Source organism: Culicoides brevitarsis, chromosome 3 (genome assembly GCF_036172545.1).
Source record: "Culicoides brevitarsis isolate CSIRO-B50_1 chromosome 3, AGI_CSIRO_Cbre_v1, whole genome shotgun sequence".
NCBI lineage: Eukaryota > Metazoa > Arthropoda > Insecta > Diptera > Ceratopogonidae > Culicoides > Culicoides brevitarsis.
This window is the reverse complement of record NC_087087.1, coordinates 33,720,686-33,732,355: the sequence shown is the minus strand read 5'-3', so window position 1 is coordinate 33,732,355 and position 11,670 is coordinate 33,720,686. Positions and strand designations below refer to the sequence as shown.

Here is an 11,670-nt window from a genome sequence, read left to right as displayed (position 1 = left end):
AAATGAAGAGCAAAACTGTGTCAAAAACTTAATCATTTTACAACTCAAAACTGCTAAAAAATTGAAACTGAAACAAAATTTTTTCTTTGACACAGTTTTGATTTGAAAACTAAATCAAGAGCAAAACTGTGTCAAAAACTATGTCAAAAACTGTGTCAAAGCAATTTTTGTCAAATCTTGCTCCAAATGGATAAAAATTTGTCAGAGGGCTCTAATTTATCATTTTTAATCATTTTATAACTCAAAACTGCCAAAAAATTGAAACTGAAAAAAAATTTTTTTTTTTGACACAGTTTTGATTTGAAAACTAAATCAAGAGCAAAACTGTGTCAAAAACTATGTCAAAAACTGTGTCAAAGCAATTTTTGTCAAATCTTGCTCCAAATGGATAAAAATTTGTCAGAGGGCTCTAATTTATCATTTTTAATCATTTTATAACTCAAAACTGCCAAAAAATTGAAACTGAAAAAAATTTTTTTTTGACACAGTTTTGATTTGAAAACTAAATGAAGAGCAAAACTGTGTCAAAAACTATGTCAAAAACTGTGTCAAAGCAATTTTTGTCAAATCTTGCTCCAAATGGATAAAAATTTGTCAGAGGGCTCTAATTTATCATTTTTAATCATTTTATAACTCAAAACTGCTAAAAAATTGAAACTGAAAAAAAATTTTTTCTTTGACACAGTTTTGATTTGAAAACTAAATCAAGAGCAAAACTGTGTCAAAAACTATGTCAAAAACTGTGTCAAAGCAATTTTTGTCAAATCTTGCTCCAAATGGATAAAAATTTGTCAGAGGGCTCTAATTTATCATTTTTAATCATTTTACAACTCAAAACTGCTAAAAAATTGAAACTGAAACAAAATTTTTTCTTTGACACAGTTTTGATTTGAAAACTAAATCAAGAGCAAAACTGTGTCAAAAACTATGTCAAAAACTGTGTCAAAGCAATTTTTGTCAAATCTTGCTCCAAATGGATAAAAATTTGTCAGAGGGCTCTAATTTATCATTTTTAATCATTTTACAACTCAAAACTGCTAAAAAATTGAAACTGAAACAAAATTTTTTCTTTGACACAGTTTTGATTTGAAAACTAAATCAAGAGCAAAACTGTGTCAAAAACTATGTCAAAAACTGTGTCAAAGCAATTTTTGTCAAATCTTGCTCCAAATGGATAAAAATTTGTCAGAGGGCTCTAATTTATCATTTTTAATCATTTTATAACTCAAAACTGCCAAAAAATTGAAACTGAAAAAAATTTTTTTTTGACACAGTTTTGATTTGAAAACTAAATGAAGAGCAAAACTGTGTCAAAAACTATGTCAAAAACTGTGTCAAAGCAATTTTTGTCAAATCTTGCTCCAAATGGATAAAAATTTGTCAGAGGGCTCTAATTTATCATTTTTAATCATTTTATAACTCAAAACTGCCAAAAAATTGAAACTGAAAAAAATTTTTTTTTTTGACACAGTTTTGATTTGAAAACTAAATCAAGAGCAAAACTGTGTCAAAAACTGTGTCAAAGCAATTTTTGTCAAATTTTGCTCCAAATGGATAAAAATTTATCAGAGAGGCTCTAATTTATCATTTTTAATCATTTTATAACTCAAAACTGCCAAAAAATTGAAACTGAAAAAAAATTTTTTTTTTGACACAGTTTTGATTTGAAAACTAAATCAAGAGCAAAACTGTGTCAAAAACTGTGTCAAAGCAATTTTAATTTTCTTAAATGAATTTCTTGAATTTTTGAAAATAAAACAACAAAAATTTTCATTTAACTTTTTTTTTATTATCATTTTTTTTTTTAAATTTCTATTTTAAATGCTCATTGCGTTCTCCTTCCTAAATTAATTTCAATGATAACATTCTGGAAATAGGATTTTTTTTTCATCAAATTTATCTAACACTTAATTTTTTCTACTTAATAGTTCAAGGTAATGGACCACGAATCAACCATATTCACGCCGGGCTTCCGAATGATGTGCGTATTTCCGAGACGATAAATTTCCAATGTTTCAGCGGATCCGTCGTTCACTCGTAATGTTGCGGATTTGGGAGTTTTTGTCAATCCAGCGAGAACAACGCGTTCCAACCAGGTTTTTGTCTTGTATTTTTTGTTGTTGTCGATGAATCTGAAAGAAAATTTAGTTTTAATCGATTTTTTTTTTAATTTTAGGGAATTGAAAATTTACTTGTTGCTCAAAACGTTGTCCTTGAAGTCGAATTGTGTGTACAAATAATCTCCGTGACGGTAATCGTAGCTCTTTTCGTCGTCAATGTACAAAGTTCCCTTTGCTGCTTGATTTTTGTCGAGACAAACGACGAGAGTGAAGGGATCATTGTGCATTAAAGTTGCTGCACGACGAACGCGTTCCTTTTTGGGGATAATTGTGCCTCCTCGTTGATAGACAGGCGTCTGAAATTTAATTTTTTTATTAAAAAATTTCGAAAAATTTAATTTCAAGAAGTTAAATTTCATTTCAAGTTCGAAAAATTTCATTTCAAGTTCGAAAAATTTCATTTCAAGAAGTTCGAAAAATTTCATTTCAAGTTCGAAAAATTTCAAACTTCGAAAAATTTCAAATTGAAACTTGAGATTTGAAAAATTTCATTTCAAGTTCGAAAAATTTCATTTCAAGTTCGAAAAATTTCATTTCAAGTTCGAAAAATTTCATTTCAAGTTCGAAAAATTTCATTTCAAGTTCGAAAAATTTCATTTCAAGTTCGAAAAACTTAAATTTTCTTACCTTATAACTGTTAACTGAGACAGAAACTGATCCAGTTGACTTGTACGGCGAATAATCGTCGATATCATACCAAATATCTCCTTCCTTATCCTTCTTCACGGGGAAATAAACATCAACTTTGGTAGCTCCCTTGGTCATTACAGGTCTCACAAGCAACTTATCCGACAACAAATACTCATAATCTATCGCAAAACTGTCCTTATCTGTCGGATAATGCGCTAAAACGGGTCTCATGATCGGCAATCCGTTCCTTTCGTGCTCATAGAACATCGTGTACCAAAACGGCAAGTAACTATAACGCTTCCGAATCGCATCTCGAATAATCAACCGAGTATTTTCCGGATACAACCATGGCTCACGTCGTTTCGTGTCAATATGCGCATGTGAACGGAAGAAAGGTTGGAACGAACCAGCTTGATACCAACGTTCAAAGAGCTCTGCTTCGGGATTTCCGAAGAAACCTCCGACATCGGCGCCACAAAATGAGATGCCAGCAACAGATAAGGACAAACACATCTTGATGGAATGCTCTAAATGACCCCATTCTGCCATATTGTCGCCTGTCCAGACCGCCGCGTAACGTTGCGTGCCCGAGAAATGCGCTCGGGTGAGAATAAAAGGTCGTAATTTGCCATGAGCGCGTCTCGTGAGACCATCAAAGCTTCCCTTGATCATCATTTGTCCGTATAAATTGTGAACGTCGCGATGTTCCCATCCGCCAAAGTGACGATTGTCCTTTAACATCGTAATTTCGGGTCCATTGAAGACACTCGGTTCGTTCATGTCGTTCCATAAGCCCATATCTTCGGTTTGTTCCTTGAAATTTTCCAACAAATACTGATCGGCGTAGATGCGACGCACTTCCGGGTTGAAAACATCGAGATATGACGATGATCCGGGCCAACACCATCCATCGTAGTCCTGTCCTTCCTTATTTTTCACATAAAGTCCCTTATCCGTGCACTCATTATGGAAGAAATATCCCGAATCGCGTTTAATATGAGGATCGATGATAATTGTCAAATGCCTTCCCTTTGCCGTCAAATTTTTCACCATTTCAACGGGATGCGGGAATTTATGTTGATCCCATGTAAAGTACCTTTTGCCATCTGTGTACTCAATATCGAGCCAAATAGTGTCGAAGGGAATGTCATACTCGTCAAATTTCGCATGAACCATCGCGATGTCCTGTTCATCGTTGTAATTCCATCGACACTGATGATAACCAATGGCGAACATTTGCGGAAGAGGAGCTGTGCCCGTAAGATCGGTATATTGCTTGAAAGCTTCCGTTGGCGTGGGTCCCATTAAGATGAATGCATCGAGAATGCCGCTTTCAGACATGAAATGAGCAACGGGAGCTTCACTTTTGCTGTTGCCGGCGACAAAATCAACAATTGTTGACATGACGTTCTTTTCGGAGTTGGTATTGTGAATGTCGACCCAAGTTTCTGCTGCATTTTGCCAATATACGCCGGCGGAACGTTCTTGTCTGTGGAAGTAAAAAAAAAGTTGTGTCAATAAAAAAATATTTTTTTTATGAGGTAAGGTTGCTTTTTAATTAATTTAATTTTTTTTTCTTGAAAAATTGACTTTGGAAAAATTTTTTAAAAATTTAATTAATTTTTCATGAAAAATTTTTTAACATGAAAAAAAATTGAAAATTAATTAAAATTTTTGATAATTTTTCTTAAGAGTCGATAATTTAAATTTTTTTAAGAATTTTTAAATTTTATAAAAAAAATAAATTTGTAAAAAAATAATTTCATACAGAAAAAAAAATAATTTAAAAATTTTTCGAAATGAATTTTTTTTTTAATAATTTTTGAAAATTAATCAAAATTTTTGTTATTAAGACTCATTAATTTAAAATTATTTAAGAAGTTAAAAATTAAAAAAAAATGTTATAAAATTCAAATTTGTATTTTTTTTTTCTAAAAAAAATTTTATATCAAAATTTTTTGAAATTTAAATTTTTTTATTTATTTTTATTTTTTAAGAAAAAAAGTTTTTAAGTACATAAATTGAATTATTTTGAGCCAATTTTTGATATTTTTTAAAATATTTTCATTAAAACTCACTTTATAAAAATTATTCAAGAAGTTGAAAATTTAGAAAAAATGTTAAAAAATTCAATATGTTAAATTTGTAACTTTTTTAAGATTTTTTAAATTTTATAAATAAATTTAAATTTGTAAAAAAAAAAATTCATGATTTTGTACACGATTTTGATTTTTTTTTGTAATTTTTAAAATTAATTAAAATTTTTGTTAGTAAGACTCACTAATTTAAAATTATTTAAGAAAATTTAAATTTGTAAAATTTTTTGTATAAAAAAATTTTTCATATTAAATTGTTTGAAATTATTATTTATTTTTAAAGAAAAAAAAATTTTTTTACTGAATTTTTTAACTTTTTTTTAAGAATTTTTTGAAAAAATTAAAGTTTTCAAAAAAACTTAAAATTTGAAATAAAATTAAAGCTCTTTAAAATTCATGTAAAAACTCACCCATGACCATAAATAACGGGAACTGAACCATACAAAGCCATTCCGCTGTTCAATTCATACTCAAAGACATCCAAATTGTACAAACGATATGGCTCATCGCCGACTGTGGGCTTCAACGAGAACGAATCCGCATGTTCTGGAATGCCAAATAAGACAGAAGCTTCGGGAAAAGTAAAGTCCATGGCAACAGCTTCAGGTCCCAAAGGCTTCGAATCATGATGTCCCTTGAAATTTTCTTCCCATTCTCCGGGATCAGCTTCGTCTTTGGGTTTTTCTTCATTTTCGGCGTTTTCTTGATTTTCTGGTTCTTCAGCTGGTTCACTAAAAATGATTTTTAAGACAATTTATGAGATATTTGAACGAAATTAATGCAAAAAAGTGACTTACGGCTTCTTTCGTAAATGTTCAAAGTTCATGAGACCTTTAGCATTCATCGAAACAACCAATTTATCCGTGTTGTAAAAGTCAATGCGGAACGGATTCATAATTAAATCAGCTTTATGAGCTCCGTACTTGATCAAAATGTGTTGATCGTTCTTCTCGACAACAGAAATACTCTCAAACTCCAAAGGACCTTTCAAGCCATCTTCGACGCGATATCTCGGATGCAGCGGTTGCTTCTCATTTACTTCAACGTGGAATTTGTCTCCTTTCACTGCCTCCAGTTTCAACAAAAATTCGTGCCCATTGTTGTTATTTTTCATATCCAGCGTTACATAAGTCTTGTACGTCTTTAAACTGCTAAATACCAAACTGTACGGCGAATTTCCCGGCTGAATTTTACGACAACGTCTAAAAAATCACAAAAAATTGAAAATTTTTGTTTTGTTTATTTTAGAAACGCATCATTCATACCTGCAAAAACTGCTCTGGTCACATCGTTTAAAGTTATTTTTATCGACGCCCCATGCCAAGGTCAGCAAAACGCCAATTAATATCACACTGAATAATCGCATCTTACCCTAATCTAATGAATCTGCAAAAAAAAAACAATTGAACTGATAAATAAATGTTTGAATAGCGTTTGTTGGAATATAAAAAAAAGATGAGCTGTCCCTAAATTTGAAACACAAAATTTCGTATTAAAAATTGACTTGAAATACGAAATTTTTGAAATAGAATCGATAAATAGCGATTTACGAGTAAATTTTGGGATTAAAACGATGAAAATGTCTCAAAAATCAATTAAATTAGAATTTAGTTTAAGTTACCTTCGTCCACCTCAGCGTTTGCGGTGTCTTAAAATGCAGCAGCTGATTGTATAGATACTCAAATGAGGTCAATTATTGGTTGAAGGAAAGGGTTTCGAGGTTTCTGATTGGTTGGTTGAAGGAAAAAAGTGTTGTTTTTCAATGAAAAAGTACTTTGAAGAGATTTGTTTTTAGTTGAAAACGGTAACCTTTGATTTTGAGACGTTTCGAAAAAAAAATTACGTTTTAAGGGTTTTGAAGGGGGTCTGTCTGTTACATGTATTGGTTTAATATTTTAAAAGTTTTAAAAATTTATGTGAAATAATTGTTTAAATTATAAATTTTTAAAGATAATTTTAAAAAATATATAATAATTTTTAAAAATTTTTCTAAATCAAAACAAGTTTAGTAAATTTGCCATCGTATTAGAGATAGAGAAATTTTTTTATGCTTCTTCGAAACTTAATACATGCTCTGACAAAATTATTTTATCTTCTTTAAATAGAAATTTTCATCAAGGTTTTTTATTTCCTCTTTTTCCTCTTTATTCGACGCGAATGGCATAATGGCATAATTGATCTAGAGTTTCATCAATGATGAACAACAAAAAAACAAACGATTTGTCTTCTTATCGTTCTTGTATTTTGGAATTAAGGGTGAAATTCCTTTTTTCTATATAGAAATTATAAGAATTTAATTTATCATTGTTGATAATTTCAGCATAGAACTATCAATTAGTTACCTTCGCTTCATTTTCTTTTTTTGCCGCTTCTTTTTTTTATAAGTTATAGACTGTTATTAAATTTTAATGCGGCTTGTATTTTTGGGCTTTAGTTGCAAAAAAAATCACTTTCTCGTTTTTGTATTCAGCAGCTGTCCAATGAGTCCTAACATTTTTTCTTCGATCAATGTAGCAAGGCAAGGGTCACTTTCAGTTTTCTATTAGAGATGGTAGGTATTGTGTGCTTTCATTGAACTGCAGATCACTGTTCTTGGCGTTCTTTTATATTTCATTAAATGACCACTTGTCTCTTATCTATCTTTTTTCTAATGGAAGTTCTTCCGATTGTTCAATAATTTCAATTTTTGATCAATTTTTTAACTAAAATATTTGTTAGTTCGTATTTTAAATCTTTAAACTTGAAAATCTGAAAAAAAAGTTAATAAAATTGTTTTTGTCGAATTTCATCAAATTTCAAAATCAAAATGCGCTCATGTCATATCTCAAAAAAATCTACTTACGAGTTTCTTCGTGTTATTTTTGGTAGGTTGAAATAAACAACAAAAGACCATCATCAGAACAAGTGGTCGAAAAAATACTTTTAAAACTCCCCAAAAATAGTTCCTGCGAAAAATCACCTAAAAAAGACAAATTTGCATTAAAAAACTCGCATTTTCACCAAAATTCGGTGACATTCAAGAACCCATCGAGGCAGTTAACTTACTTTTTTGTCAATTTTTTTTCTTCTTTCGAAAAAAAGGACATGGACGTACAAACGATGTTAAATACACCATTAATGCGTGTTAAGGTTCGTCCCCTGCATCATTAGATTAATTGAATAATTGATCAGTTCTTTGATTTATTTATAACAGCTCGTTACAGTGGTGCATGGATTTCTACTTGTCATGGCAATGCAAGGTTTGTAATTCGATATTTTGTGTTTTTGTGCGATTTTTATGTTTTCCTTGTAATTTCAGGTCATTGGCTTCCTCAAGCATACCTTTTCTACAACTTGATATTCGTCATTTGTCTTTTGTGGTCCATCCATGCTCCGCTTTCCGTTGAATCTACGCACTTTGCAGCTCTTATCGATCTCGCCAGTTTCTTCTTTGATCTTATTTGTATCATCGTGAATAGCAATTATGGTAAAAATTTCAAAGTTTAAAAAAAAAATTAAATTTTTTAAAAATTATCTTAATTTTTTTTTAATATATTTTTTTTTAATTTTCTTAATTTTTTTTTTTTTGATATTTTTTTTCAGGCATTTTTTCGTTGATTTTTGCCATCATAAATCTCGCAGCGCGGCCCTTCTCGTTAATCCTGCTGAACCGAGAGCTGATCGATCGCGGCGGAAGTTTACTCCCAAGCACAAATCGTGTGAATCAAACGTACGAAGACATTGATCGCAATCCCCAAGTACCGCCAACGCAGGTGACAGTAACCAATTTATTTTAAAAACCGGAAAAATCTTCAATTTTCTTATCTTAATAGGACTTGCATATATAAAAAACACACAAAAAACTAACAACCAAAGACAATCTCCTCCTTTTCCTGTCCTCCTCCATCCATTTAAAGATTATTTACTAAAAAATTTGGTTCAGGGACACTCACTCACTCCAAATTCGAACAAATATACACTCACGTGCAATAAAAAAATACGAATCTGCATTTTATTCGAAATATTTTTACGCTATGTTAAGAAAATGTGCCTTGATGTTGTCTATAGATGTTAAATGTTTTAATAAAAAAAGTTAATAAATAAAATATATAACCAGTGAAAGAAAACGCCCAATTTTTTTATTCAAACTAAAAATTTGTTTATTTAAATCGAAGAGAATACATTTTTCTTAAATAGGTTTTTTTTTGGGGCAACTGCCTCCGAATGTTAATTTATTACTACTATTTCTAAATGAAGTCGTTTCAAATCAAATTTTGATTTTTTTTAATGAAAAAAATTCAATATTATTTGTAAAATTTTTGATTTTTCAGGTATTTTAAAATTAATTTTCTAAAGTAAAATTTTTATATTTAAAAAAAATTAAAATTATTTTTTTTACATAAAATTTTTAAAAAATATTTAATTTCAAAAGAAAATTAAAATATTTTTTTTTTAATAATTTTTTTTGTTATGTTTAAGTAATTTTTTTTTTCTAATTAAAATTTAATTTTTAAATATTCAAAAATTTTTTGTACAAAATTTCATTTAATTAATTAAAATTTATAAAATTAACGAAAAAATTAAAAATTATTTTTTAAAAATTTTTACATGAATTTTTTGGTTAAATTTTAGAAAAACTATTTATTTTTAAAATTAAATTAAAATATTTTTTTTAATAATTATTTTTGTTCTGTTATGTTAAAATAATTTAATTTTTTAAATTTTAAATATTTGCAAAAAAAAATTTTTTTTTTAAATTTCATTTGATTTTTAAAATTAAATTTATTTTTTTTTAAATATTAATTTTTAAAATTGATATGATAATTTATTGAAATCATGTGAATGAAAAAAAATATTTTAGACGAAAATTAAAAAAAAAAATTAATTTTAGTAATTTTTTTTATTAAAATTCCTTTTTTTTAATTTTTGTGAAAATTTTAATTTGATTTGAAACGACTCAAAAAATTTTTTTGTTTGTAGATATGCAGCTTTAGATTACACTATTCAATATTTTTTACTTTTTTTTGCTATCAAATTAACGAAAAAACTTCCGTATTGTCCTATTCCGAAGAAAATAATTTACAATTTGGCATTGTTGTGAAAAAAGTTTCTTTAGACGCTACAGCTATCAAGAGGAAGTTGGTTCTGCGGAATTTCGTTGGGAGTTTTCGCCACTCGAATCGATCTTCCTGCGTTTCGTTTTGTGCGCCGACAAACTTTCCTGCCCGCTATCATCCGTATTTGAATCGCTATCGCTGTCACTCGAATCGCTGCTCGACGACGACGACGAATTTGAGCTGGAATCCGATGCGAATCCCGTACTTTGTTGCAAATCGATGTGATTCGCGAGCGCATACAGCTCCGGTTCGTTCTCCTTGAGAGCGCGCAACCATTTTTTCGATAGCTTGGGACGTCCTCGAACCGTTTTGTGCCACACAATGGGGAAATTTGTGCGACTACAAAAGTTTTGAGTGACAGCAACGGTGTCGTCTAAGTTAAGTACTGAAAGAATTTCATGAAAAAAAATTTTTGGATATGGAAAAAAATGAAAACTTACCAACATGCCACCATCCGCCGGGCACAAAAACAGTTTCTCCGGGTTTTTGTAAGATTTCGATGGGTTTAAATTCGGCAGGCCAGTCGATCATCTTCGTTTTCGGGTAGATGAGACTGAACCAAGTTATTGCTTCGTCACGTTGCTTGCCCCCGATCGTGCTTGTGACCTTCAAAAGGTCCTTGGGGCAATTTGTGGGGAACAAACACCAACGTTTATGTCCAAAAATGAGGGAATTCCAAGCACTTGTACCTAATGGATCGATATGGATGCCTGTACCGCTGCGTGCGGGACCTTGCACGAACCAACGATATGGCGGACGACGACTTTCGCCGGCATATTTGAACAAATCGTCCCGAAAATACTTCGGAATGTCGTAATCTTCGAGCAATTTCTTCCGTTTACTGTGTTCCCCGAAGCTACTATCGAAGATATAAAGCGGGCTATCGTCGCTATTTTTCTGCATATATTCTACGTAATACTTCATCTTCATCTTGACGCTGTACCCTTCGTTGTCTTCGCCGCATTTGAACTTTTGATTTCGATATTTCTTCGCGAGACGAGGCAATGTCCATTTTTCGTTGGCTTTCCAGCCCGCAGTGATGCCCGTGATCACGACAGGCTTGTATTTCGACTCGTATTTGGCAATAAACTCCTCGCAACTCACTTCATTGACGTCAATTCGTTCCGTCGTGTCTTCAACTTGCTTAAAAATCTCGAAATTTTGCGCATATCCCATCTGGGTCCACAAATGTTTGTCATTCAGCTCTGTTCGGGGGACAAGAATTCGTGAGCTGAAACAGATGAAATGCGAAAAAAATGTGTTAATTACCTGGTCGAGCCTTTCTTTTCACTTCTCGCACGCGACGCTTCGTGCGATGACTCATTTTTGGAACTTCAGTCGTCATTTGAGGGCTTCTTTGATGCGAAAATACCAAAAAACAAACAAAAAAATTCCAGAAAAAATCCGGGAACGAAATGGACTACGTGAGAAACAGCTTGACAGTAATGAAGGACGTTCATTTGTTTGAGGTACATTTGCTCCATTGAGGTTTGACATGTCTGTCTGTGAAAAAAAAAAATAATTTTTAAAAGATTTTTGCTTAAAATCAAAAAAAAATTCATTTTTAGAATTTTTTTTATTTTTAATTATTTTCAATTTATTTTTTAATTTAATTTAATTTTAAAATATTTTTTAAGCCAGAATCGCATTTTTTTAAATGAATTTTTATTTAATTAATTTTTTTTTAGAAAATCTAATCAATTTCGGACAATTTAATTTTTATTATTT

The 11,670-nt window shown here is 30.6% G+C and overlaps 3 protein-coding genes across 7 annotated transcripts; 1 reads left to right on the top strand and 2 right to left on the bottom strand.

Moving 5' to 3' along the window:
- Window positions 1-1,793: 1,793 nt before the first annotated feature.
- On the bottom strand, window positions 1,794-6,504 carry LOC134835663 (neutral alpha-glucosidase AB). The gene is made up of 7 exons (XM_063850582.1): window positions 6,468-6,504; window positions 6,112-6,232; window positions 5,644-6,048; window positions 5,257-5,577; window positions 2,748-4,239; window positions 2,193-2,416; window positions 1,794-2,132 (listed from the first exon to the last, which is right to left on the bottom strand). Exons 2-7 carry the CDS (start codon window positions 6,210-6,212, stop codon window positions 1,922-1,924), a joined length of 2,754 nt encoding a protein of 917 aa, XP_063706652.1. The 5' UTR covers window positions 6,213-6,232; window positions 6,468-6,504; the 3' UTR covers window positions 1,794-1,921.
- A 1,196-nt stretch (window positions 6,505-7,700) lies between these two features.
- Window positions 7,701-8,967, top strand: LOC134835668 (uncharacterized). 2 transcript variants are annotated; one of them, XM_063850587.1, is made up of 5 exons: window positions 7,701-7,975; window positions 8,040-8,085; window positions 8,145-8,312; window positions 8,429-8,598; window positions 8,659-8,967. In XM_063850587.1, the coding sequence occupies exons 1-5, from the start codon at window positions 7,931-7,933 to the stop codon at window positions 8,671-8,673; spliced, it is 444 nt and encodes a 147-aa protein (XP_063706657.1). In that variant the 5' UTR covers window positions 7,701-7,930; the 3' UTR covers window positions 8,674-8,967. The 2 variants fall into 2 exon arrangements, with proteins under 2 accessions (XP_063706657.1, XP_063706656.1); XM_063850586.1 differs by having other exon boundaries at window positions 8,429-8,967.
- Window positions 8,968-9,004: 37 nt separating this feature from the next.
- On the bottom strand, window positions 9,005-11,363 carry LOC134835664 (bifunctional arginine demethylase and lysyl-hydroxylase PSR). 4 transcript variants are annotated; one of them, XR_010162211.1, is made up of 4 exons: window positions 11,212-11,363; window positions 10,383-11,147; window positions 9,825-10,327; window positions 9,005-9,066 (listed from the first exon to the last, which is right to left on the bottom strand). XR_010162211.1 is itself a non-coding variant. In XM_063850583.1 (3 exons), the coding sequence occupies exons 1-3, from the start codon at window positions 11,285-11,287 to the stop codon at window positions 9,954-9,956; spliced, it is 1,215 nt and encodes a 404-aa protein (XP_063706653.1). In that variant the 5' UTR covers window positions 11,288-11,363; the 3' UTR covers window positions 9,744-9,953. The 4 variants fall into 4 exon arrangements, 1 of the variants encoding a protein (XP_063706653.1); XR_010162210.1 differs by having other exon boundaries at window positions 9,023-9,072; window positions 9,844-10,327; XR_010162212.1 differs by having other exon boundaries at window positions 9,035-9,066; window positions 9,844-10,327.
- Window positions 11,364-11,670: the final 307 nt, after the last annotated feature.